The sequence below is a fragment of the Notolepis coatsorum genome (assembly GCF_963971535.1).
Source record: "Notolepis coatsorum genome assembly, chromosome: 19".
NCBI lineage: Eukaryota > Metazoa > Chordata > Actinopteri > Aulopiformes > Paralepididae > Notolepis > Notolepis coatsorum.
Window position 1 is genome coordinate 49,854,019 of NC_140183.1, and position 24,905 is coordinate 49,878,923.

The 24,905-nt window shown below is 41.3% G+C and overlaps 1 protein-coding gene across 1 annotated transcript in view; it reads left to right on the plus strand.

Annotated features, from left to right (window-relative positions):
* Positions 1-24,298, plus strand: part of LOC311245703 (mannosyl-oligosaccharide 1,2-alpha-mannosidase IA) — a 468,514-nt gene extending 444,216 nt beyond the window's left edge. The window contains exons 9-12 of the mRNA XM_084335645.1: positions 11,158-11,377; positions 18,726-18,898; positions 20,616-20,731; positions 23,237-24,298. Coding sequence (XP_084191771.1) covers positions 11,158-11,377; positions 18,726-18,898; positions 20,616-20,731; positions 23,237-23,378 — 651 coding nt within the window. The 3' untranslated portion in view covers positions 23,379-24,298. The remainder of the gene's footprint in view (positions 1-11,157; positions 11,378-18,725; positions 18,899-20,615; positions 20,732-23,236) is intronic.
* Positions 24,299-24,905: the final 607 nt, after the last annotated feature.

Here is a 24,905-nt window from a genome sequence, read left to right on the forward strand (position 1 = left end):
AGCTTTGGATATTAATATAAAGGGAGATTAGATTACTAATTAAAACTAGGGATGCTCGATATTGGCTTTTTTACCGATACCGTTATACCGATATTGTCCAACTCTTAATTTCCGATACCGATATCAACCGATATCAACCGATACCGATATATGCAGGGTTTCCCTATGTAATTAACATTACATATCTCTTGTTGTGGAATTAACACAACATTATGCATACTTTTGACAATAAATAAAATCAGAATTTGTTCTTACTTGCTTGCCTGGGTAAATAAAGGTTATAGAAATGTAAAAAAAAATAAAAGAAAATAAAGAAAATCATTTTTTTTTGAAAACCGATACCGATATTTTCCGATATCACATTTTAATGCCGATATCGGCCGATAATATCGGTAGGTCGATAATATCGGACAATTTTGTCAACGAAAATTATGACTAAATATCAACAAAGCTTTTCCCCCTGACTAAATCTAGACTAATACAAAAAAAGACAAAATCGAGACTTGTAGTTGACTAAAACTGACTAAACGAAAAATAAATGAAGGTGACTAAATATGATGAAAACGAAAAAGGAGCATTTGACACATGACTAAGACTAAAACTAAAATTTAAATAGCTGACAAAATGAACACTGGCTATAAGTAGGGTTGGGCATCGTTTGGATTTGAACTATTCCGGTTCCGATTCCGATTCTCCATATCGATTCCTGTTCTAAACGATTCTCGCTTCCGATTCTTTGAGGTGCAGGTCAAAACAGGTCACAGCTTATTTCGCAGGAGATTTAAAATGTTTGAAAAATCTTACATTTCTTTCATACTATTCACATTTTCAGTTGACTTGATACAGTTTAATTTGGTTGCTGTACTGTAACTAGGGTATTAATTAACAACGTTTTTTTTTTTTTTTTTTTTTTTTTGAGCCGAAATTAAGAATCGAAATGCAAATTTCCGGTTCCAGAACCGGAAGTTAGGAATCGGTTCCTATTAGAACCGGTTTTCGGTGCCCAACCCTAGCTATAAGCCAACTAAATTTAAATTAGAATAGTTCATGGTTGAAGCAGGGTTAGAAATTAAAAAAAATTTTCAAGGGCTTTTTTTGCCCCCCTTAATTGATTTTCGGGGGCTTTTTTTTGTATTTCGGGGGCACTGAATTTTTATGATGAAAATTAACATAAGGATTATAAAACATTGTTGACACTTTTTTTTACAGTCTTCGTCCCTATGTTTGATAATGTAATGTTAATGTCTCCATATATAGGGCTCTACGCTAACCTTTTTCCCAAGGAGCACATGTGCTCCTAAATAAAATGTTAATAAATAAAATCTAAATAAAAATTTAGGAGCACACAAAGAAATTTAGGAGCACAGTGAAAATTGTTCAAGTAACACATAGTTTATTAACTATTTATCTCATGCATTATTATACTGTGCGTGTGCACACTATGAATTGAAAATGGGGGACCCTGATGTAAACAAGACGAAAGTCTTTCTCTGGTCTGCATCCCCTTAACTTGTGTGTATTGAGCTGTACTGTATTGTACCCATTCTGCAATCTGTTAATAAAGTTTTCAATCAATCAAACGCAAAGGATATCGGTTGTCAAGCTGCTTTTGTATGTTGTAGTGTTGTTATGATACCAACATTTTGACTTTGATACAGATAGGAAAGGTAATGGAATATATTATTAGATGACAGAACATTGAAAATTCTTAATACAATTCTTTAATTCATTATGAAATAGAAATTCCGTTTTTGGGTGGAACGTTTGTTGCAAGGAGGGAGGAGGCGGGGACCGCTGCGTGTTACACACAACACGGAGAAATGGTCTAGCTGCTTCGGTGCGTCGTTAACGTTAACGTCGGAAGAAATTCCCCACTAAGCCCTAAATTCAGAGCAGAGCAGTATCCTAATGACTTTTATGCTTCAGTCGATAAGGTGTTTTGCGAATTCTGTCAACATACCGTGGGGACTGGACCCGCAAAAACACGTGCGAATATCACTTCAAAAGCCATGTCAGCCGGATTCCTCTCTTTCTCCTCGTCTCTCTTTTGCTCAAAATAAAAATGAATGGGCTTCATGGCTGGCTGATTTTTTTGCGTTGTCTGATTCTGAATGTATAACTTGCCTAAGCCGGTACCGTGACTTTGTTTTCGGGCGCTACTGTGATTGGACGTTTATGCGCCTTGTGTAATGTGGGACTATTATAACAGCGGAGCTGTTTTGTAATCGTCACTCGTCTCGAGTAAATGATTTTTCCGGGTGGCGCACACACACATATTATTAGGGCCAAATACAAGGGAAATGCTCGCACTGTAGATCATATATATAATTATATATATAATTAGTAAACTGTCGGGGGCATTTTCTGCTCCCCTTAACTGATATTCGGGGGCATTTTGTCCATTTTCAAGGGCATTTTGCCCCGAGCCCCCGTTAATTTCGAACCCTGGGTTGAAGGATAACAGATACTATTGAAGCCACCTAGGTCGGCTGAGTTCCTCCATTTGTGACCAACAGACTGTTCGGTTGAGCTAGGTGCACCATGTGCATGTGGCTGGAAAACTATTGCAATAAGCTAGCTGGGCTTTGTTCACGTTAACGCTGTCGACACCCAACACGTAACAAATTACCATAATAAATTAGTGGTTTGATTATGTCTTATGGTGTATATATGTGGAGCACTTCTATGCTCTATATGTATATATATATATTATTTTTTTTGTACAACCAGGGGTCATGTCTGCTTCACATGGGCTGTGGAAACGTTCGGTTCACTTTTTTTTAATCCTCTCTTTCTCCGATTTTTTTCTGTTTTCTCCCCGTCCCAATTTTTTGTCGTTGTGCCAATTCCCCCCCTCCCCTACCTGGTTGTTGTGCGCAGGCCCGGACTGGCCATCGGGAGCACCGGGAGTTTTCCCGGTGGCCTGGCCTGCATAGATTAAATTTTTTTTAATTTATTTTTTTATTTTTTTATAATTATTATAATTTTTTTGCCAGGCCATTGTTTCTAGTTGTGGCGGCGGCCCGGCGCGATAGTTAGATAACCTAGGTGGGTGGGGAACAACCAGGATTTCACTGTCTGCGACAGAGTTGGAGAACTATCTGACTCTCTCCCTCATGCGGATCACACACACACAATGGAGCCGTGCTGCCGCTTGTGATTGGTGGAGGCGGGACCAGGCGATACAACTGATTGACAGCAGAGGCGGCGAATGGAATGGCAGATGGCACTCAGATGCAGAATAACAGCCAGGCAGTGAGCCAGGTAGTGAGGGACTCGGAGAGATACAGTAGAGCGAAAGTCAATTAACGTTGATGTCAAGATGGACAGTGGAAGAAAGAGAAAGGGTGGAGCCCATTTGTTTTCTTGCACCAAGGTCAAGGAACCAGCAGGTTAGTCAGTGATAAAAATAAACATGTGGATGTTAGCTAGCTAACGTTACCATGCGATGCATCATCTCCCCTGTCAAAAGCCCAATGTTAAATCTGCCAAGAAGAAACAAATAAATAATTTAACCCTTGTGTCTGAAAACTAAAGTGTTATACTCTTACCATATTAGGGGACTAAATTGAAAAACGCCATAAAAAGATTATATGTTGAAATAATTTCCCACTTTCTTTACCATAAATATTTTATTCAACTTCAGATTAAAAATGAAATACTCCCACTTTTCTGAAAGGAGTTGTTAAATCTGACATTACAAAAAACAATATGTGGTGGTTATGATTGGGGCTGAAGTTAAATAAACAATTTATGGAAGAGAAAGTCAAAATAATTCAAAGATAATTCAAAGATTACACACCTTTGCCACATATATTGGCTACAAACATAAATCACTGCAAAGTTATCAAAAAAATAAGAATCTGATCAGACACAAGGGTTAATTTGTTGTTCCCTTTCTAATTTCCTCAAAAACATCTAGTCTAGTTAATGTGATCAATATTATTTGACAATTGATGCTTTTTGTTGGAAATTTCAGTCAGTGAGCTCATACTTTGAGCTCATTTTATAGTTAAAAAATTGAGACAACGCAATCTTCTGTCTTCGTTGTGCATGCATGCGTGTGCTCACCACACGCGATACATGTGTCACTATTCTGGCAGTGGCTACTGTTATTGTAATGAAAGGTCTGTTATTTAATGTTTGTGTAAAGGGCTATTTTAACTGTTGATGGGTAGTGCATCAGTAAAGTGAATAATGGTATTGTGCTCTTGCTCTGTTTGAATAGGTGGAGAGAGTGGTTAACTGTATTATAATAGTAAATAGAAAAATATGTTGTGCTCTTGCTTTTTTCTTTTTGAAGGTGGAGAGAGTATTGCTAGTGCCACAACAGTTTTATTTGAGGTTCATAACAGTACATTGTACTAAGCAATTGTTGGCTCATTAGTTTGTGATTCACATGCACTAAAATTCACCAGAATGCAGGAAATTAAGTCTTTGTAACAAAAAAAAATCCTGGTGGGGGACCCCCAGACCCCCCGCTTAAAAAGTGGCCTGATTGGAGCTATATTTCGCACTATATCTCCCGGTATGAATTATTTCCCCAGTCCGGCCCTGGTTGTGCGCATGTTCTCCTACTGGTCGGTACAAGGGAACCCTGAAGTCATCCGCACGCTTCTTCCGACACGTGCGGCGACAGCCAGTGACTATTTTTTCACCTGGCAGCGAGGACTCTCATTGGTGAAGTGTAACGCGTGGGAGGTCACGCTGCCTTCATCAAGTCCTGCCTCCGCTGAGCAAGCGCCCAGACCTGACCTGTAGGCGTCGCTGTCCACAACGCCAGATTCCCACCCATGACTTGCCCTCCCCCTAACCCAGCCAAACAGACGTTCGGTTCACTTTACTGTTTTTGTTATTTTAAGACTGGTGAGGGTCTTTAACTGTTTACATCTTTAACTCATTACGTTATGGGGGGAGTGGGGAATGGGGCGTCTACATGAATCTATGATCCCAATAGAAATGTATGTGAATTTGACTGACTGTAGCGGTACATAGAATTGCATTACAAGAGAATAAAATGCCTTTTTTTCATTAACGAAAATGTCATCCGTTTTCTGCTAAATCTAGACTAAAACAAAAAAGACTAAATCTAGACTAAAACTGACTAAGACTAAAATGCTCAGACCTGTAGTTGACTAAAATTGACTAAACGAAAAATAAATGAAGGTGTCTAAATGTGATGAAAAAGAAAAATGAGCATTTGACACATGACTAAGACTAAAACTAAAATTAAAATAGCTGACTAAATTAACACTGATTAAAACAACTGTGTAGCACAGGAGCATGTTTTCCAATACTCCAATATTATGTTGTTTTATCTTATTTTTTTACCCGGAAAGATGGTCTAAGAACCATTTTTTTTACGAGGAAAGATGTTTCTGCTTCTATTACATAGTACAGTGACTGACAGGAAATCAGGGGGGGAGAGAGAGAAGGCGGGACGACGTGTAACAAAGGTCTCCGGCGGTATTCAAACTAGTTCTATTGACAAGCTTTACAGTTACAGCCAGTAGGACTGTCTACCATACCGCAGTGCTGAAGGGGTTAATTTTGAGGTCGATTGCTGTTCTGTTATATGCCACCAGGAGGCGCAATGTCTAGAAATATTCTGAAAGCCCACTTTGTGTGCACCTCGTGAAACATTAATAAACAGATCTGTTTGTGTTATTATGAGTTTTAATAAAATCATAGATTGTTTGTCCCTGTACTTCTATGAGCAAACGAAATTCGTTATAATTTTGTTATAATATAATTATTTAATTATGAGGAGTATGTAGAGTATGCATTATTAAAAACGAACCGCCGCAGACTCTGAGGGTTAAAGCCCAACTTGCAGGTTAAACCCTACTCTTCAATTATGGGTAGTTTACATCATTGGTATCTAATTTCATTATTATTTTTTTTTCCATTTGATGCCGGAAATGCCACTCAGAAAGGGTTAAAAAGGTCCATGCACGAATAACATGCACGCCCGAATCAAAAAAGCTTATCAGACGCTAGCATGGCCGTGACGTCACTCGGGGCAACATATGCCTTATGCCCGTCCGGGTCATAGTACTACTGGGCTGGCTATATGGCTATATGGCTCCTGCTAACGTTAGCATTATGTCTACTGTCGTGAACCATTTTAAATCGGGCCATGCAAAAGAGTTTAGGGAACGAGTAAAATGTGCAGGTCCTCTTCTCAGACCTGTGGGGCAAAGCACTGCACACACATCGTGCCGGCTAGCAAGCTACATGTCCCGGCATGTTGATATGATTTTAGCCCCACTCGGTGCATCAGTCACGATAGCTATGAGCTAACTAACGTTACAAGCTCAAACACCTAACTACTACTATTGTCGTGTCCATAAGTTCCCTGGCAGAATACTTGTGAGGACAAAGGTATACAAAGAGGAGAGAACCATTTTAAATCGGTCATTGTTATGAGTTTCGAGAATTCTGGCTACCAAGCTAAGCTAAGCTACGTTAGCTAACTTAGCTAGCTACTAACGTTATATACACAATATGTACAACGACACAATGATTTACATTATTACAAATATGGTAACGTGGTTGTGGCTTTTACAAATAGTGGTTCGCTTTAGAGATGAATGGCTATGATCACGGAGCAATAGTGTTAGGTGAAACAGAGACTAGCTCCTCGGCTAGTAGTAACAAGAAGGCTCTCTGCTTCCTGCCGTCTGCCTGTGAGTCTCAGAGCCCCTGCTACCCAGTGTGACGTCATCATTAATATGACACACGCACGCTATGAAACCATGGATTAAAATATGCATGTGCGTGGAGGTTGTGGTTTGGTCGACAAAATGTTTGATAAAAACGCTAAAACTGGGTCAATTTCGATAATTTTTTTCCCCTCTTCATGAAAGTCACCGTTGCCCTAGTCACATTGTTTATTGAACAAAAATACAACCTGCAAGTTGGCCTTTAAGTCAAAACTCATCCTAACATCCTAACTAACAACAAGTTTGCATTGTGTTTTCGAAGGGATCAACAGAAAGATCAGCGTCTCGACAAAGACTGGTGGGGTGAAAACACAAGCCGCTACTGAAATTCAGTATAAAATTACCCTTTTCTCTCCAAAGTCGTCTTTCAAATCCTCCAGTTGACGAACGTTCAGTGCTGCCACCACTGGTCGCCAATAAGATCACCGCCACGACCTGACTTTGCATTGAGCTTTCACAGAAGAAGGCACCATTACCGAAAATGAACATCTAAACAGGAGGATTCGAAAGGAGACTTTGGAGGGAAAAGTTATACTGTATTTCAGCAGCGGCTTGTGTTTTCACCCCGCCTGCCTTTGTATACAGTACATACAAAGCTAAAGAGCTGGATTCAAACTTACAGTAGGATGTCGCGATTACATGGTGTGCACCTTGGACGCCCCTGAGAATGCATTCTCATTTACAGTAACAACCCGGGGGGGAGGAGAGAGAGAGAGAGAGAGAGAGAGAGAGAGAGAGAGAGAGAGAGCGAGAGAGAGAGAGAGAGAGAGAGAGAGAGATAGAGAGAGAGAGAGAGAGAGAGAGAGAGAGATACTGTACCACAACCACAACACATCAAGCAGCCCAGTACAACCACATTCTTCCACCGCCGACCCCCACAGGAGCAGTTGCAAGTGGTGTTCTCCAGGCTTCCGTTTTCAGTCGCAAGCGAGCATGTAATCCATGATGCACGCCGGGTCGTATTTCTATCCTCCCTATTTCGCTAACTAGTCCTGCAGGTGTCCTTTAGGGATCAAACCGGTATAATTTTATCTTCCGTTGGAACATTATTCCGGGTGCTTTAAACATGAGGGATGGATAGCCTAAACGGTCTCGAGTGGCGTGCAAGGGCGTTTATTTTGTTGTTGTTATTTTTAAATCATCAGTGTTTTTCCCCAGTGTTTATGTCATCAACAGTAATCCTTTATTCAAACCCGAAATAAGCAGCTGGCCAAACTGAATAGGAGGGAGGGGTGTGAGGCAGGAGAGTGATGAGTCACCAGGTATTGATCTCCCGAGACGTCCTGCTCTCTTCTTCCCTTTCTATTCTTTTGTCTTGTTTTTTCTCGAGGCAAAGTCGGTAAACACTCCCTATGCAAAGCAAAACTCTTGGCAGGAGATGTGGCTCTAAGGAGAAACATCAATATGGAGATCTTTTTCTTTTTTTAAACCTCCACTCTCTCTCTCTCTCCTACTGTAACCCCCCCCCTCTCCCTTCTTCCCCCGGATACAGAAGAACTGCAGCACAGAGCACACCATGTGTTACGCTGTACATAAATCATTTCATAGATAGATGCAGACGCACACACCAGGACAACCATGTTGGTCTCATTCCATAATGTGCATACTGATCTCTCTCTCTCTCTCTCTCTCTCTCTCTCTCTCTCTCTCTCTCTCTCTCTCTCTCTCTCTCTCTCTCTCTCTCTCTCTCTGAGAACATCTACTTTAAAACACATACATACACACACAGCTCTTAAGAAGACTATAGTAAGAGGAACTCAAAACAGGTCATACTCAACCCTCACGTGTGTGAAACTACTGGTACTGTATGCTGCTCAAACTATAAATTATTCCATTACCTGCTCTCAGATCGAATGTGATTTGAAAACAGTTTCAGAGGTTAACTGTTCTTATAGAAGGCCTTTCAGAAATGTTTTACCGGTAGATCGAATTTTTATTTTAGAGAGCATAATAAAGTAGGGCGAGTTGTCCAGAGGCTACTGGATGTGAAATGTATTTAACCCTCATAGACCCATTTTATTATTTCTTTTTTTGGGGGTATACTGTATAAGGCCTTAGAACATTATGATGGAAGTATAGACCTGTTCGCCGTATACGTCAGACTCAGTGTGCGAGCGCATCACCGGGGCAGAAAGGAACGTAATCCTGGTCAGAACAACGGGGCAGACTATAATATATTTGCATTTGTTAGCCATGCTAGCGATCTAACCAATCAATCCATGCCATGGCTAGATATGTAAAAGGTGAAAGACTCACACTCGCGCAGGTCCGGGGCAACTTAGTCACGTGACTCAGTTGGTATTGCTGATCGAACACGGTATGTTTTTAAACAGCGAACAGGTCTATATGATGGCCATTCCCATGCTCAATTATGTCATAAATTGTTGCAGCAATTTGGGGGTTGATTTGTTATAAACATGGTAAAAGATCCCTGCAAAATACCACACAGACACCAAGACCTCGAGGAACACCGTTGAGAAATGAATGCTGTGATTTGGTATCAAAAACATTTGACATTTGGAGATTTCTGTAAGAATAAAAATGTTCAGAAATTGGGAGGCGAGCACTTCTGCTCAGAAATTTCTCAGAAACCCCCCTTTATTGTCAATATAGCTTTTGAATGCCATATGTCTCCAGTTTGTGCTTGTTTCATGAGGCTTTAATTATTCTAGAGGTCACAATCCTATATATAGATCGGCAGTCACAATAGGTAATTTTATACAGTGGGGTCAAGTAAAAAAAAAAAAATTAGAAAAAAAGGCTCACTACAATGAAATGGCTACTATGGGGACTAACATCATCACACATGAATACAATTGACTCTCAATCTCCGTCTTCTTTTCCGGATCCTCCAGTTACAAATGTTAATAATAATAATAATAGATTGGATTTTAAGAGAGAAGCGCCTTTCTCAGACTCAAGGACACTGTACAAGGAAAGGATGGAAAAAATAAGAAATAAAATTGAAAAAATATAATAAAATACATAAAAGATCTGTGTATAGTAACAACAAGAAAAAACAAATAAGATAAAAGAGATAAAAAAGGAGGCAAGTTCTGTCCAATTGGATGAAGTGGTTGAAATTAACAAACAAACAAACAAACAAAGTTGTGATTGGAGGATCAAGAAAAGAGGGAGTCTCTGCTTTCCAGTCATACCTAATTTATGCAATTCCAAGACTGCTTAAGGACCTTTTTTTGCATGTTACCTTAAAGTTTTGTACCTCATTGTCTGCATTTGTACCTCATTGTTTACTAATTTTTACTCATTGTACTTAGGTTGTACTTTAGATTGTATATTGTATATTCCTCTTTTACTTAATTTTCTACTGTATGAAGCAGGGGCTCATACAGAACCATGCATGTCACCATAACGTACATGTATTTTATATGTGACAAATAATAAACAAACTTGAAACTTGGTATGTAGAAATATTTAAATAGACCTTTTTTTATATAAGATTTGTTTATTAAGGACAATGCAAATTAATGAACATCATTTACATGTGTATGCATAACATCACAGCATGATAAGGACGTAAATATGCCGGGAATAGCACAGGGCTAATTTCCACCCGTAGTCCTAACATAAAACAAACACAAAACGGACCATACAACGTTCATTCATAAAAACTGACATCACTGACATGACCACACTAACATGACATTCAGTCAGTACAACATCACTAACATCCCTAATGAGTGCATATTTGGCTGTCTAACAGCCATTTCCTGAGTTGGCCCTTAAAGGTGGACAGGGTGGGACATTCCCTTAAGGGGACCGGAAGGCTGTTCCATGTTCCACTTCCCTTTATCGATAGACAATTTTTGCTGAAGGCGGTCTTTCTAAAATGGACCTCACAATCCCCTCTGGTGTTTGATCTAGTCTTGATATATAGGTGATCAGGTCTGAGGTGATCAGGTCTGAGGTCACCCAAAACAGCACCGGAGTACCATAAACTGGGCATGTCTATAAAAGGGAGAGTCATGGGTACTGATAGAACCCATTCTCATTCAGATATTCTGAGGGGATAGGTCAAGGGACCCCTTTCAAAATGGCCATGCCAGTTTTTCCCTCCAATTTTCCCTAACTTTGGAGCATTATATAACCCCCTTCCTGACTAGCTAGCATGACATGGTTGGCACCAATGGATAAGGTTGTCTAGTTTCATTATGATCCCAGTATCTCACTCTAGCTTTAAAACTGAGCCCGCTAGCCTCTGAAAGACAGTAATGTCGGCCAGGGGCGGGTCTCTCAGGGTTCAAGTACCCTGATCGCTCTGATCTTGTATAACGTTCCAACATTTTCCAAATGCACTGCCAAGTGCTGAGTCCAGCTGAACAGCTCACAAAGACATATTCCACTGCATGCATAATGTGCTTGATGAAGCTTTGCTTTGACTGCACGCGTGCACGTACACTGCCCCCTGCAGGCCATTGAGACCAACCTGGTGCAGAAGTCCCCCGGTGGGCTGACCTACATGGCCGAGTGGCGCGGAGGCATCCTGGACCACAAGATGGGCCACCTGGCCTGCTTCTCCGGGGGCATGGTGGGCATCGGGGCGGACGACGGCGTGCCGGAGAAGAGGCAGCACTACCTGGACCTGGCCGCAGAGATCACACACACCTGCCATGAGAGCTACACTCGCTCAGGTGAGACAGCGGAACGTGGGATGGGGTCATAGAGGAGCTGTTATTTTGTTGGTGTCCAGCACACAGGTTTGTTGGCCACGAAAGGGAGCGTTATGAGTTCCGTTAAATCACTTGGGAGCTGCCAGAGCATTTGGTACTCAATTGATTGCTCTTTGGTGTAATCCTTTCCATTGCTTTACACGTTCAAGATTCTATCGCCCGAGAGAGGCATTCATGATTCATACCCGTGCATATTCACATTTCCGCCATATTCAGATCTAAAATGACATTGCACTTTTCAACTTATTGCATGCCCGGGCTATTACAAAGCCGGGGGAAATTTCACGGTCCAGCACCATTCCACCACATGACGTTCGTCTTGTTAAGAGAGAATTTGGTGGTGGGGGGGAAGTAAGAAAATAGTGTCTGGGAGCAATACCGTAAATTAAAAGGGCCTTTGGCATTTTAATTTCACCCTGAATAAAGCATGGAAATGGTTCCTGGCGGCTACACCTCAGAAGGCAGAAGACAGGGCCTAATAGGGAGCCCCAGAATGTCATGCGTCTCTGGTGTGGAATAAACGTGCTCTTCAATTATTCTCTTAACATCTCACAGCTGCAGGCAGCGGCAGACTAGAGAGTGCTTGTGCCAATCACCGCACCAGGTATTGAGATCGACAGGCCATGGTATATGGTTATTAAATCACAGCTAAAGGGCGTAAGTCCAGCCCGATGCAAAGCCCCTTGTGATATAATAACCATATTATGCCATGGCCTTAAGTGAGCTATTGCTTTTATAAAACGGTTACCAAGTAGACTATGGCAATATGAAAGTAAGACACACTTCATTTAAATGTTTATGTTATTATTAGTAAATTTGTATATAATAATGTTCTAAATAAAATAGGCCCTCGTGGCTGCCTGCACTGCAAGGTGGTTGCTATGCAATGTGCATACTAACAACTAGCTGGCTTTCTTTTTTTATAGTTGGGCAGATATGACGACTATTTACCAAGGCTGAACGCGGTTTTAACGTACGACCTAGGACTATTATTATACAGTTTTAATATATTTTCAGGCAAGAATGTAACGCTTGTTTGGAAATTTGCTCCAACGTTTTCGGAGATTGAGGGGCTGCAACAGGACTGGGGTTAACAACAACGGTGGGAATCCCTGTTCAGCGTGAGGTTAACTATTGTAACCGATCGTCCTGCTATATTCCTTTATCTGTAATTTATCAGTCTCCCCAGTTAGTAGCTAGATTAATACATTTAGGGGAAGTGGCAATAATCAAATAATCTGGATAAAATCATTGCTTTATCCATCTGATTCAGATGTGAAAAGGAATTAGAATCATACTGTAGCTGTGGATATATGCTCATTATACCATGGCTATGAACAAATCAGATTGCTTGATTTGAGCTACCCATTTTATAGCATTATTTAAGTGACTTAGAGTTCTCGAAAAGCAACCTTCATTGCTAAATATTAGCATTAATGTTAGCATCCGGAGGGCAGTTCAGTGACTTGACTTCTGTACATCTGTACAGTACACACTGATGAAGGACAGATGGTCGAAAATGTTTTGTGACAGACGAACAATTAAATCCAGTGAATGATATATTTAAGTGCAACCATCTCTTCATAAAATGTTGACATCTTCTGTAGCTACTACTCACAAGAGCTCAGCTAATAGCGAGCATCTTGTAGCTACTAACTAGCAATGCTTCAAACGGGGCTTCCTGTTAAGTTAAAGACAGAAATAAATATAACGCTACTACACCTACTACCACAACGTTAGTTTCTTCAAATCGCTTGCTGTTCTGTGATTATCCTCCTTTTCTGCTAAACAGGTTTGGTTGTTGTTACCACAGTAGTAAAGCCAGCAGCCAACAGAAACTGTTGGAGCCATTCTATTGTGTTCTTAGTGTATCTATCATTTATATACATTTTGTTTCTGCACCTCTGTAGTCATCTACCCCACCTAGTATCCAAAGGCTGGTAGTGCATGTTGAGAGTGGGGGGCGGGGACTTTTGGAATTGCAGGTGGCTTAATGAGCAGGAAGAGAAGGCCTAGGCATGATGTCAAAATGTTTGGTGAAGGTGCCAGGTTATACATTTTTCTTTAAACCACATCAGTGTGAGAATTCAGTTATTTTTGAGTATTGGAATCTTTTTTTTTATGTTTTCTTTAGATGCTTCAGATGCTTAAAATAAACCTATAATTTAATTCATAATACCTTGGGTCTCGTTTTGGATTTTTTTTGGAATGTGCGTGTTGAAGACACTACCCTGGTCGACCAACAAGAAGCCAATACAGAAACGTTGTCACTTCCCAGTTTGCCATGGACGCACTTTCAAAATAGAAGTATCAAACTATAAAATTGTCACAGTCCACGGTCCGTATCGTCCCATTTTAGTATCACAATGTATTCTGTCTAGTGGTAGGACGCGATTAAAAATTTTAATCGAATTAATTCGAGATTTTATAGTTAATTAATCGAAATTAATCACATTTGAATCGCATGTCAATATTTGATGCGAAAAGCTAAATTTTTCAATTAAAATGGATTTTGGTATACAAGTGAATCAATGAATATACATTATACATCCGTTTAAGCAGCAAAATCCTGTATTAGCTACTACACAGACCAACAGATCAATGCAATTTTCAACAAAGTGCAGCAATTTAGTAAGAAAAAAGTAAAAGTAAAACGCAGTACATTCCAGAACAGTTGACCATTGAAAAAAAAAAACTCTTGATTGATCTCAATTTCTCTTATTTTTCAGTATTCTGTATGAAAAAACCAGACTAAGAAAAAAAGTTATTTGCGATTTATTATACTTTATACTTATAGCATATGCATGAGTTTGGTCTCCTTTGAAAGGTAACATTCTTACACAATAAAGAAAAATCATCATGTGATTAAATGCATAAGCTTTCTGTAGTTAATTAATCGAAATTAATGCGATAAAGTCCCAGCCCTAATTGTGTCACAATATATCGTTTCACCCCTACTCCTTCACCATCCCCTGCGTCTGTGTCTGGCCCTGACACTAACAATAACCTAATCTTCACAGCCCGTTTCAAATGATTTTGCCCCTCTTCCTCCTCCTCCTCCTCTTGTATGGATTCATCCCAAAGTGTTTATTAATTTTGCCCCTCTCTAGTCATTAAGATAAGATAAGATATTCCTTTATTGATCCCCTTGGGAAAATTCAGGCATCATAACAGCATGGGGGGGGGGGGGTACAGGTAGTAGAAGACATACAGGTACAGGTCAAAAATGTATAGTACAGTGGAGAAGATTACATCTAAGGTGCCTTGACATGCTCACAATACGTTTGATCTGCCAGCCCCGTATAGCCTCTCTCTCTCTCCTATGCCTAGAGGGGGGGGGGGTTGCTCTTGCCGGTGTGTTGTAGAGAGGAGTGGCTGCTATTTAGCTGTACTACTTCTGCCTCTTCAGGTTGACACAAACACACACACCACAGCCCTCTGGAACAGGGAAGAGGGTGTTCAGGAGAAAGTGCAGTGTGCAACGTGGAATAGTTGCGTGCAATTGGTTTTGATAGTTTATCAGTGAGCTGGATGCAATCCTACCTGGAGGGGAGAGAACAGATGGTGGAGGTAAACGGTACTCTATCCCCCCCCCCCTCCCAGTGAGCTGTGGCATTCCACAAGGAAGCATACTAGGACCGTTACTGTTCCTAATTTATGCAAATTACATGTCGTCAGCTTGTGACTGCAACTTGTTCCTGTTCGCGGACGACTCAGCCCTGCTGGTCTCTGACAAGAACACGTTACAGGTTGAAAAAACTCTCTCATTGACGGAACACAGTGTGAGAAGAGCATTTATGCGGGTGAACACCAGAAAAGCAGCTGGCCCAGATGGGATAACAGGACGGATACTTAAGTCCTGTGCTAACCAGCTAGCCCCAGTGTTCACCACCATATTTGATCTATCCCTGGCTGAGTCCGTGGTTCCTGCCTGCTTCAAGGTGTCCACTATAATCCCGGTACCAAAACAATCCTCCCCAGCAGGTCTTAATTAATGACTACAGACCGGTGACACTCACCTCTGTGGTCATGAAATGTTTTGAGAGGCTGGTTAAGGATTACATTTGTGCCTCCCTCCCCAGTGATATGGACCCTTTGCAATTTGCATACAGGCCAAACAGGTCCACTGACGATGCGGTCTCTCAGGTACTACACAACACCCTCTCTCACCTAGACAGCCAGAAGGGGGCCTATGTGAGACTGTTGTTCATTGACTATAGCTCAGCGTTCAACACCATAGTCCCCACCAGACTGGTGGACAAGCTGATTGAGCTGGGTCTGAGCTCCGCTCTGAGCGCCTGGATACTGGACTTTCTGAGTGAAAGGCCTCAGGCGGTCAGGGTGGGGGGTCAGACCTCCAACACCATCACCCTGAGTATCGGGTCCCCCCAGGGCTGTGTTCTGAGCCCCCTGCTGTATTCACTCTACACACATGACTGTGTGGCCAAGTTCAGCTCCAACTCCATAGTGAAGTTTGCGGACGACACAGTGGTGGTGGGGCTGATCTCTGACAACGACGAGAAGGCCTACCGGGAGGAGGTTGATGCACTGGCATGCTGGTGTCAGGACAACAGCCTGCTCCTGAACATTGGTAAAACCAAGGAGCTGATCATGGATTTTAGGAGAACACAGCAGGGGACACACACACCACTGTGGATAAACGGGGCTACCGTGGGCAGGGTGAGCAGCTTTAAGTACCTGGGGGTCCACATCTCAGAAGACCTGACATGGACAACACACATAGACTCAGTTGTAAAGAAGGCGAAGCAGCGCCTCTACCACCTGAGACAGTTAAGGAAGTTCAGAGTATCGGGGAAGATACTCCAGTCCTTCTACTCCGGAGCTGTATAGAGCATCTTGACTGGAAACATCACTGCCTGGTATGGAAACAGCAAGGCACAGGACAAGAAGGCCCTACAGAGAGTGGTGCGCTCAGCTGAGCGTACTACGGGTATTGCACTACCACCCCTGCAGGTCTTATATAACAAGAGGTGCAAATCCAGAGCCTGCAGAATAATGAAAGACCCCCACCACCCCAACAACAGCCTGTTCAAGCTGCTGCAGTCAGGCAAACGCCTGCGCACACCAGCAACTAGGACAGAGAGACTTCGGCTCAGCTTCTTCCCCCAAGCCATCAGAGTCTTGAACACTGAACTCTCCACACACAAGCACACATGAGCACACACACAACACACATACTGTATACGCTCACACACTAACAGTCACTTTAGGATGAACACACACACACACATGCTGCACACGCTCACACTCAACGGTCACTTTACACAATGAAAAGGTAAAAAAAAAAAAACTGGAGTGGTTCTTGTATAGTAAATAGATGGATATAGCAAGATAGCATAAGGACAGCGACTGCTACCAGACATTGACCTGGGACTTATAGGAACCCAAGGAGGACAACCTACACTACCATAGGCTTACTGCACCTTATGTGGACACTGTGATACGGTGATACTGTGAATAATGTATATTTCAGTGGATACCGTGATACTGTGAATAATGTATACTCAGTAGATAGTAAATTATAACACTACCTCACGCATACTGCACCTTATGTGACACTGTGAATAATGTGAATATTTCTTCAGCTAGTCAGATAGTAAATTATATTGACCATATTGACCAAATTGTTTACACTGCCTGTGTTGTTTTTACTACCTGTACACTGTGTTGTTTACTACCTGTACCCCCCCCCCCCCCACCCCCCCCCCCCATGCTGCTATGATGCCTGAATTTCCCCAAGGGGATCAATAAAGGAATATCTTATCTTATCTTATCTCTTATAGTATAACTGTAGATTGTATAGTATAGTATTGTATAGTAGTGCACATAAGACCCAGTGCCTCATCCGTAGCTAACATTGTATTGCACTATCGCAGGACCTTAGCATGTCTTTTACCATGCTTTTTGTAAACTTTATGTACATTATACCTGTTATGTCTTATTCGTATTACTTGTATTATTGCACAAATGTCTTATTCTTATTACTTGTATTATTGCACAATCGCTGCGGGCATGACCACCCGCATTTCACTGTATGCTTGTATGCCGTGACAAATACAACTCTTGACTTGACCTACCTACCTACCTACCTACCTACCTACCTACCTACCTACCTACCTACCTACCTACCTACCTACCTACCTACCTACCTACCTACCTACCTACCTACCTACCTACCTACCTACCTACCTACCTACCTACATGTAGCCTACGTACCTCATACAGTAACTACTGTGTTTTTCCACATTTCATCCTTATTATTTTGTTCATTACCTTTGCCACAGATTTGAGTAGTTACATGCACACACATGTGGGTGCACACTTCTGCACACACACACACACACACACACACACACACACACACACACACACACACACACACACACACACACACACACACACACACACAATACATTGTTCATTACCCTCTCTCTATCTCTCTCTCTCTCTCTCTCTCTCTCTCTCTCTCTCTCTCTCTCTCTCTCTCTCTCTCTCTCTCTCTCGCTCTCTCTCTCTCTCTCTCTCTGACAATAATGAGCCAGCTGACCCTGGAGGTCCCTGCTATGATCATTTTCTGTCTTTCGTTCTTTCGTTTCATTTAAGATGATTCCTCATCCCATCCGGATACAGCTCCTCAAAGTCCAATCTCCCTGGAGTAACCACAGAGACCCCCGCTCCCTCCATCCACACACAGTCCAATTTTCCGACAGGGGCCACATGACGGTCGCCTAACATCACGACCGTACAAGACGATAAGCCAGAGAAAATGTCTTGGCAAAATAGAACACAGGGAGAGGAAAATAGAATCTCAGCATCATGTAACCAGCTGTATTACGGCTCCTGTTCTAAACTCCTTCCTATAATGGCATGTTGCTATGCCATTGCTCCAGCCCTGAACCCAGCATTGAAAGCACAGAGAATAGATTATTTTGTGTTGTTGATAGGATCTCTTTAGCATGCTACAGTCTCATATTGGTGGAGAAATATAACAGGGAGGGAGGGAAGAGAGAGAGAGAGACAGAGAGAAATCCATAGACCATCTGGAAAGCATGGGAAATTGTAATTGTATAACTTATGTCTAAGGCCTATTTAGAGTGAATTACCTATGTACCGGACAACGCATGGAGGGATATTGCGTTTACTTTAAATGCTTTTTTGATTTAGTGAAACACTGTGTTGAATAAACGAATTGAAATCAATGTCCTCATACCCCCTACAGTATCCTTTGACGGGATTCAATCGTTTGTTAATAATTTTTCCTTTCCTTTCCCGTTCCTTTCTCCTGCAGCAACAAAACTGGGGCCTGAGGCATTCCGATTCGACGGCGGAGCTGAAGCCACGGCCACCAGGCAAGGCGACAGGTATTACATCCTGCGGCCAGAGGTCATCGAGAGCTACATGTACATGTGGCGTTTGACTCACGACCCCAAGTACCGGGAGTGGGGCTGGGAAGCCGTGGAGGTGAGACTTAGTCACACAGTGTGAATTAATGAATTAATGAAAACTTTATTTAACAGATTGCAAAATGGGTACAATACAGTACGGCTCAATACACACAATTGTTAAGGGGATGCAGACCAGAGAAAGATGTTTGTCTTGTTTACATCAGGGTCCCCCATTTTCAATTCATAGTGTCATTGGACCTTTGCGGTGGCCAGTTTCGAATTGCAGCCTCCCGTAGGTGCTCTTTGAGAGCGGTTTTGAATGTGGGTGGGGATTCACATTTTTTTAAGGCTGTGGGTAGGGCGTTCCACATTGTTGTGGCATAATTGCGAAACATGTTTAGTCCCTTGTTTGTGCCAAATCTGGGTTGCACATGATTTGTGGAACTCCCTCTGGTGTTGTGGGCGTGGTATTCACTGACCTTTGGGAAGTATTTCGACATGTACATGGGTACCTGAGTGGTGTAGTGTATCTTGTAGACCAGGCCCATTGCAAGTAGCTGTACTCTGTCGTCTACTCTAAGCCATCCTAGGTTGTCAAAGTGGGCAGAGGTGAGGTGGGTTTTAGGAGTAAGGTCAAGCAGTAGTCTGACCAGTTTGTTTTGTGATGTTTGTTTGTAATCTTGTTTTTAGCGCCTTTGAGGTGCTTTGGTACCATGAGGTTCATGCATAGTCGTAGTACCCTTGAATGAGTGCTCCTGCCAGAGTCTTCTAGTTTGTTGGTTGACTTTTTTGATTACATTGCATGCCATTTTGTCACTAATAAAAGGTTTAACACGTAGCATTAGTAGTATATGGTATTGAGATACGATTGGTGGTATTGAGATACGTGTCTTTACATTATAGAGAAATGGAAGGTCAACGAGTAGCGTTAGTAAACATTCACATCTACAGTATGTGGTATTGAAATACGGAGAAAACCGAGTGTGCTTTCAAGTATTTTGCATCATACTAGCATGTTTATTAGCACTGGCTTATCTGCCATTCAGCGTCTGCTGCCATACATAAGCTAGAAAGGTCACACAGGCAAAAGGGGAAGGTTGCCGGTAGGGTATCCTATTAGGGTAGGGTATTAATGTGGCAATAGCCGGTACATTAGCTCTGGCAAATGGCCGAGGGCTGTCGTGATAGATTTAGCATTAATGTAGTTTGCAGAGAAGAGGAGTCTGACAGGCCTTTAATTATCGGGCACAAAGGTTGAAAGCAGCCCACAATGTTTCTTTTCATCCACATCCAGCACTAACATGCCGGGTCTTTGTTAATTAGCAAGTATGAACTAGGCCTTTGTAACGAGGGTAATAGTGTGCTAATCCACTTGGCTAACTCTCCATTAGCCCTTGTCAGATTTAGCATCGCTAAGGCCTCGACTGATGAGCCAGCGGAAGGGCTCGACCACTTCCCATTAAGAGATGTAACTCTGGCAGAAATAAACATATCTGGACACCTGGTCTCTGTTGGGTTTAAATAGTTTCCTTTCCTATAAATCACAGTCATTACATGCAGAGGAACATTCAGTACTCAGTGAAGTAATTCAGTGACAGTAAACATGGAGCACGGATGTTTCTGGTTGGGAAGTGACCCCATTTGTCCCGACTGGTGAACTGAGAACATTCTGACAGAAATAAAACAAATGTTAAGCTGATCATCTCTTCGACCGCACAGAGATCAAGACAGTATGTACCTGACTTAAGTGTCAAATTTAAGCCATCAGTCCTCCATATTCCCTTTCTCCCCAGGCCTTAGAGCAGCACTGCAGAGTGGAGTCGGGTTTCTCCGGGATCCGCGACGTCTACGAAACCTCGGTGGGCCATGATAACATGCAGCAGAGCTTCTTCCTCTCAGAGACCCTCAAGTAAGTGCTACTTCGTGTTAACAACCAAGGAAACTATAAAAAGAAGGTAGGGTCATCACGTCACTTTGTAGCGTGTGAACGCTAAGTGTGGAAACTTTCAGTTCGGTCGACATCGAGTTGAATGGGATCGGCCATCTCCTCGTCTATGGCCTGTGATTTAAACAGGTTATTACCTCTTTGTTGCATTGTTAACTATCTAACGTTTAATATACTGTATTGGTTGATTTATATTTCCTCAGATAACTTGGTATATATAGGTATATTTTTTATCTTAATACAGGCTTCAGATAGAACTGGCACCAAAGTCTGGCACAAAGCAGAGCATAGAACGCTGGTATTCTGACGTGATGACCCTTCCTTATTTTATAGCTTCCTTGTTAATAACACCCCCTTCCCCCGATCTCCCCCTGCTGGGACAGCATATCTGACATTCCACAATCTACTCATACTGTCTATTTTACAGCAATTTAGATACCGGTTAAACCATCCTTTTGAAATAGAAAGCAAGCTATGCAATGCACTGTGCTCGGCGGGAAGCCGTCTCCATCAAGACGTTACAGTAGGTATGTCTAACGGTGTGCGCGTACATTAATCTAAAGATATTCACAATGGGTGCGAAGAAGCACTCGAGCACAGTGTCACTTTTCACCTGATTTATTTCGAAAGCCATTTTAGGCTCCGGGTTCCGCTCTCACTTTGAAATGACATTTCTTCCTCATTTCTCTCGTGAATGAAGGCTGGAGACGGAGAATTTAGCATTTAGATTCCCGCTGAAAGCCTCCATCCTGCCGCTTCGTCTCAAGCCTTGTTTGTGGCTCGAGTGATGCAAACCATTCAGGCTGCCATGTTGCATCAGACCCAAGTAGAACATGATAAACGTTTCCAAAAATAACAGAAGAACACTTTCTCGGGGGAAGCATTCCCCTCCTCCCCTGGAATGACTTACGATGTGTATTACTTGGCTAGAAAGGTTTCTATTCAGTAAAGCACAATGTTCACTTACCTTACCCAGCAATTTCATCTAATATCTCACTTGACACACAGAATGTCATTGGTCTTTCAGTTGCCTCGGAATGTCGTTGTGAGTATACTAATAGTAGGGCCACAATACAACCATATAATAAAGATTGTAGGGCTGTACCGAATGCTTCGAAGCTTCGATCATAATGTTGACATTCGAATTCTAAATCAACATTCGAATTTTACATTTTTTATAATTTTATTTTATATATATATTTTTTTTTAGCTTTTTTTTTGTCTATTCAATCTGTTTAAAGTACCAATGGGGGTTTTCTTCACAGTTGCAGTTAAAGATTAGGCTACACTAATATTATAATATTATACTATAAGACGTTACCATCACTTTCATACCAACCGTGCCCTTATTGGATTATTTATGTTGACGAAACTGTTATATTAATTAAAGAAAGTTGATTTAATAAAATAAAAAGACTCATTTAATCAGATAATCACTTTATTCAAATTGAGGATTTAGTTTATAAAAAAATATATATATTTTTTTATAGACATTCGAAGCTTCGTTCGAATACTTCAATCGAAGCTTCGAATGTTAAAAAATGACATTCGGTACAGCCCTAAAAGATTGGTGTTCTATTTGGTTATACTATTTTAGTTATATTGAGTTACTATGGATGGGAATTGAGTGAAAAATTTTCAGACAAAGCTTCCATACAACTCTGCTTTAAGTTTTCAGTTAAGAGTTATTATCTTCTTAATTATTTTACGATTGTAAGTTGAAATGTATTTCATAGCTTAAAACAGTAGAAGTTGAGTACTTTTGGGTGATGTGTCACACTCTCCAAGTGATTTTGGATTGACTTTACTACTGCAAATACGCTTGTCCAAAAAACGCTCAAAACTGACTTACGTGTAATATGATTCAAGTTTTAAGTGTCAAGTTTGTTTATTATTTGTCACAATAAAATACATGTACTTTACGGTGAAATGCTTGGTTCTGTATGAGCCCCTGAGAGTGTGCTTCATACAGTAAAAAAGTAAGTAAAAACGTAAGTAAAAGAGGAATATACAATACAATACAATATACAATCTAAAGTACAACCTAAGTACAGTGAGTACAAATTTGTAAACAGTGAGGTACAAATGCAGACAATGAGGTACAAAACTTTAAGATAGGGTTCAAATGCAAATTAGGTATGAATGTAGTGCAAATCTCTTTAATAAATAGATAAATATAATGTAGTGTTAAAGTGTCTAAAGTGAGTGTTAATAAGGTGAGTGTTTATAAGGTTCGTCATCTGAAGGGTTCGATTGAGTACCAATTCCACCCCCCCACGATGAATTGAAAATGGGGGACCCTGATGTAAACAAGACGAAAGTCTTTCTCTGGTCTGCATCCCCTTAACAATTGTATGTATTGAGCTGTACTGTACTGTACCCATTCTGCAATCTGTTAATAAAGTTTTTCATTCATTCACTCATTTCCCCCCCCCCCCCCCCCCCCCCCCCCTCTTACTATCTGCTCAGGTATCTGTACCTGCTGTTCTCTGACGACGACCTGTTGCCAATGGATGACTGGGTGTTCAACACGGAGGCGCACCCCCTGCCCGTTGTCCGCAAGAGCTGCCTACAGGACGGAGGGACACAGGACAAGACAGCCTCTGAATAACACCTCACCATCTAACAGTTTACAGATATCACAGTTCATATGCACACACACAGACACACACATATATAAATGAACAAACACACGTACATACAGTACACGCACACACACACGCACAGACACAATGCAGGTTCAAAGTCCTTTCATGGGACCCTGTCCTGGACTGTCAATTCCTTTCCAGTAAAGGATCTTGTCGTTCTACGCTGTGATTGTACATCCATGCGCCACGGACCTTCCTGCTGGCACTACGTTCTTTTTGTGGACAATCAAGACGAACATGATTTTCATGAAAAAAGAAAAAAAAAGCACCTTTATTTCTTTCCTTCTTTTCCTCTGTGAGGAAACCAGAATAAATTGCAGACCCAAATGTATGGGAGGAGGGTTGAACTATGGGCCATATTGTTAAGGAGAGAGAAAGAGAGAGAGAGGGGTAGAAAACCACTTGAGTTGTCTTTTTGATGCCGTCGTTTCACTACCCTTTGAGCGACAAAATGGTTTCTTATGATCTTGTCATTGCATTTTCTTTCCCGTCCTTCTGTACGTAACTCTCTTTGACCAAAGTTTTCCTCCTATCTCCTATTTTATTATTGTTTATTTTTTTGATTTTTTTTGATAATACGTGTTTTTTGTGGTGAGATTTGACAGATAGTAAGAAGACTAACGCAGAGGCTCGAATGGCAATGGATATTAATAAATGTACAGACGAAAAAGTTGTGAAATGTGATTATCGAATTCCACCTCCAAACTACTGTTGATGTCATGTTTCTTATCGAAACAAGCTTGAATGAATCTGAAACCGTTTGGAGGTGTCAAGGAAGCTGTCAGAGGTTGGAGCGTGGCAGTGTCTTATGCACCCAGGGACCATTTTTAAAGAATCGTTGTTGTTTTTGCTGTTTTTTTTGTAATTTTTCTTTCTAATTTTGGCGTAGGGGGGGGGGGGGGGGGGGGGGTGGTATGCTGGTGTTTTGAACAGGGGAACTCAACTCAACCCAGCCTTTCAAAATCGTATCAAATATTTATCAAAACGTTATGTGTGGTGTCAGTCACAAGAGACAGAAGACAGAAAACGCGCCAGGTTCCTATTGGGCTGCAAGATGCTACGGGGTCTGTTGAAGTGTGCGCTCTCCTAAGATCTGATCAGGGGTCTGTTAGAGCCATATGAAATCCGTTTTATTTTTTTCCAAATTCCATTTTAATATTCCGTTTTAATATTTCAGAATTCTGTATTTTGCTTTGTACGCTCATTTTACCATCAGAAATAGTGTCTAATAAGTGGGAATGAATATAACAGTCCATTTAATAGGGCTGTCTTAAATACTTCGAAGCTTCGAAGCTTCGTTCGATGGGCATGGGATTCGAATATGAAAATAAAATGCGATTATAAAAATAAAATAAAAATTATATATATTTTTGCAAAATCAACTCTGCCTCTCTTTGTTAACTACAACAAGCAATGCTGTTTGTTATTTAAGATGAGGTCGGACTCGGCACTGACAGATTTGTGTTAATTGTGCTGCTTTTATAAAGCCT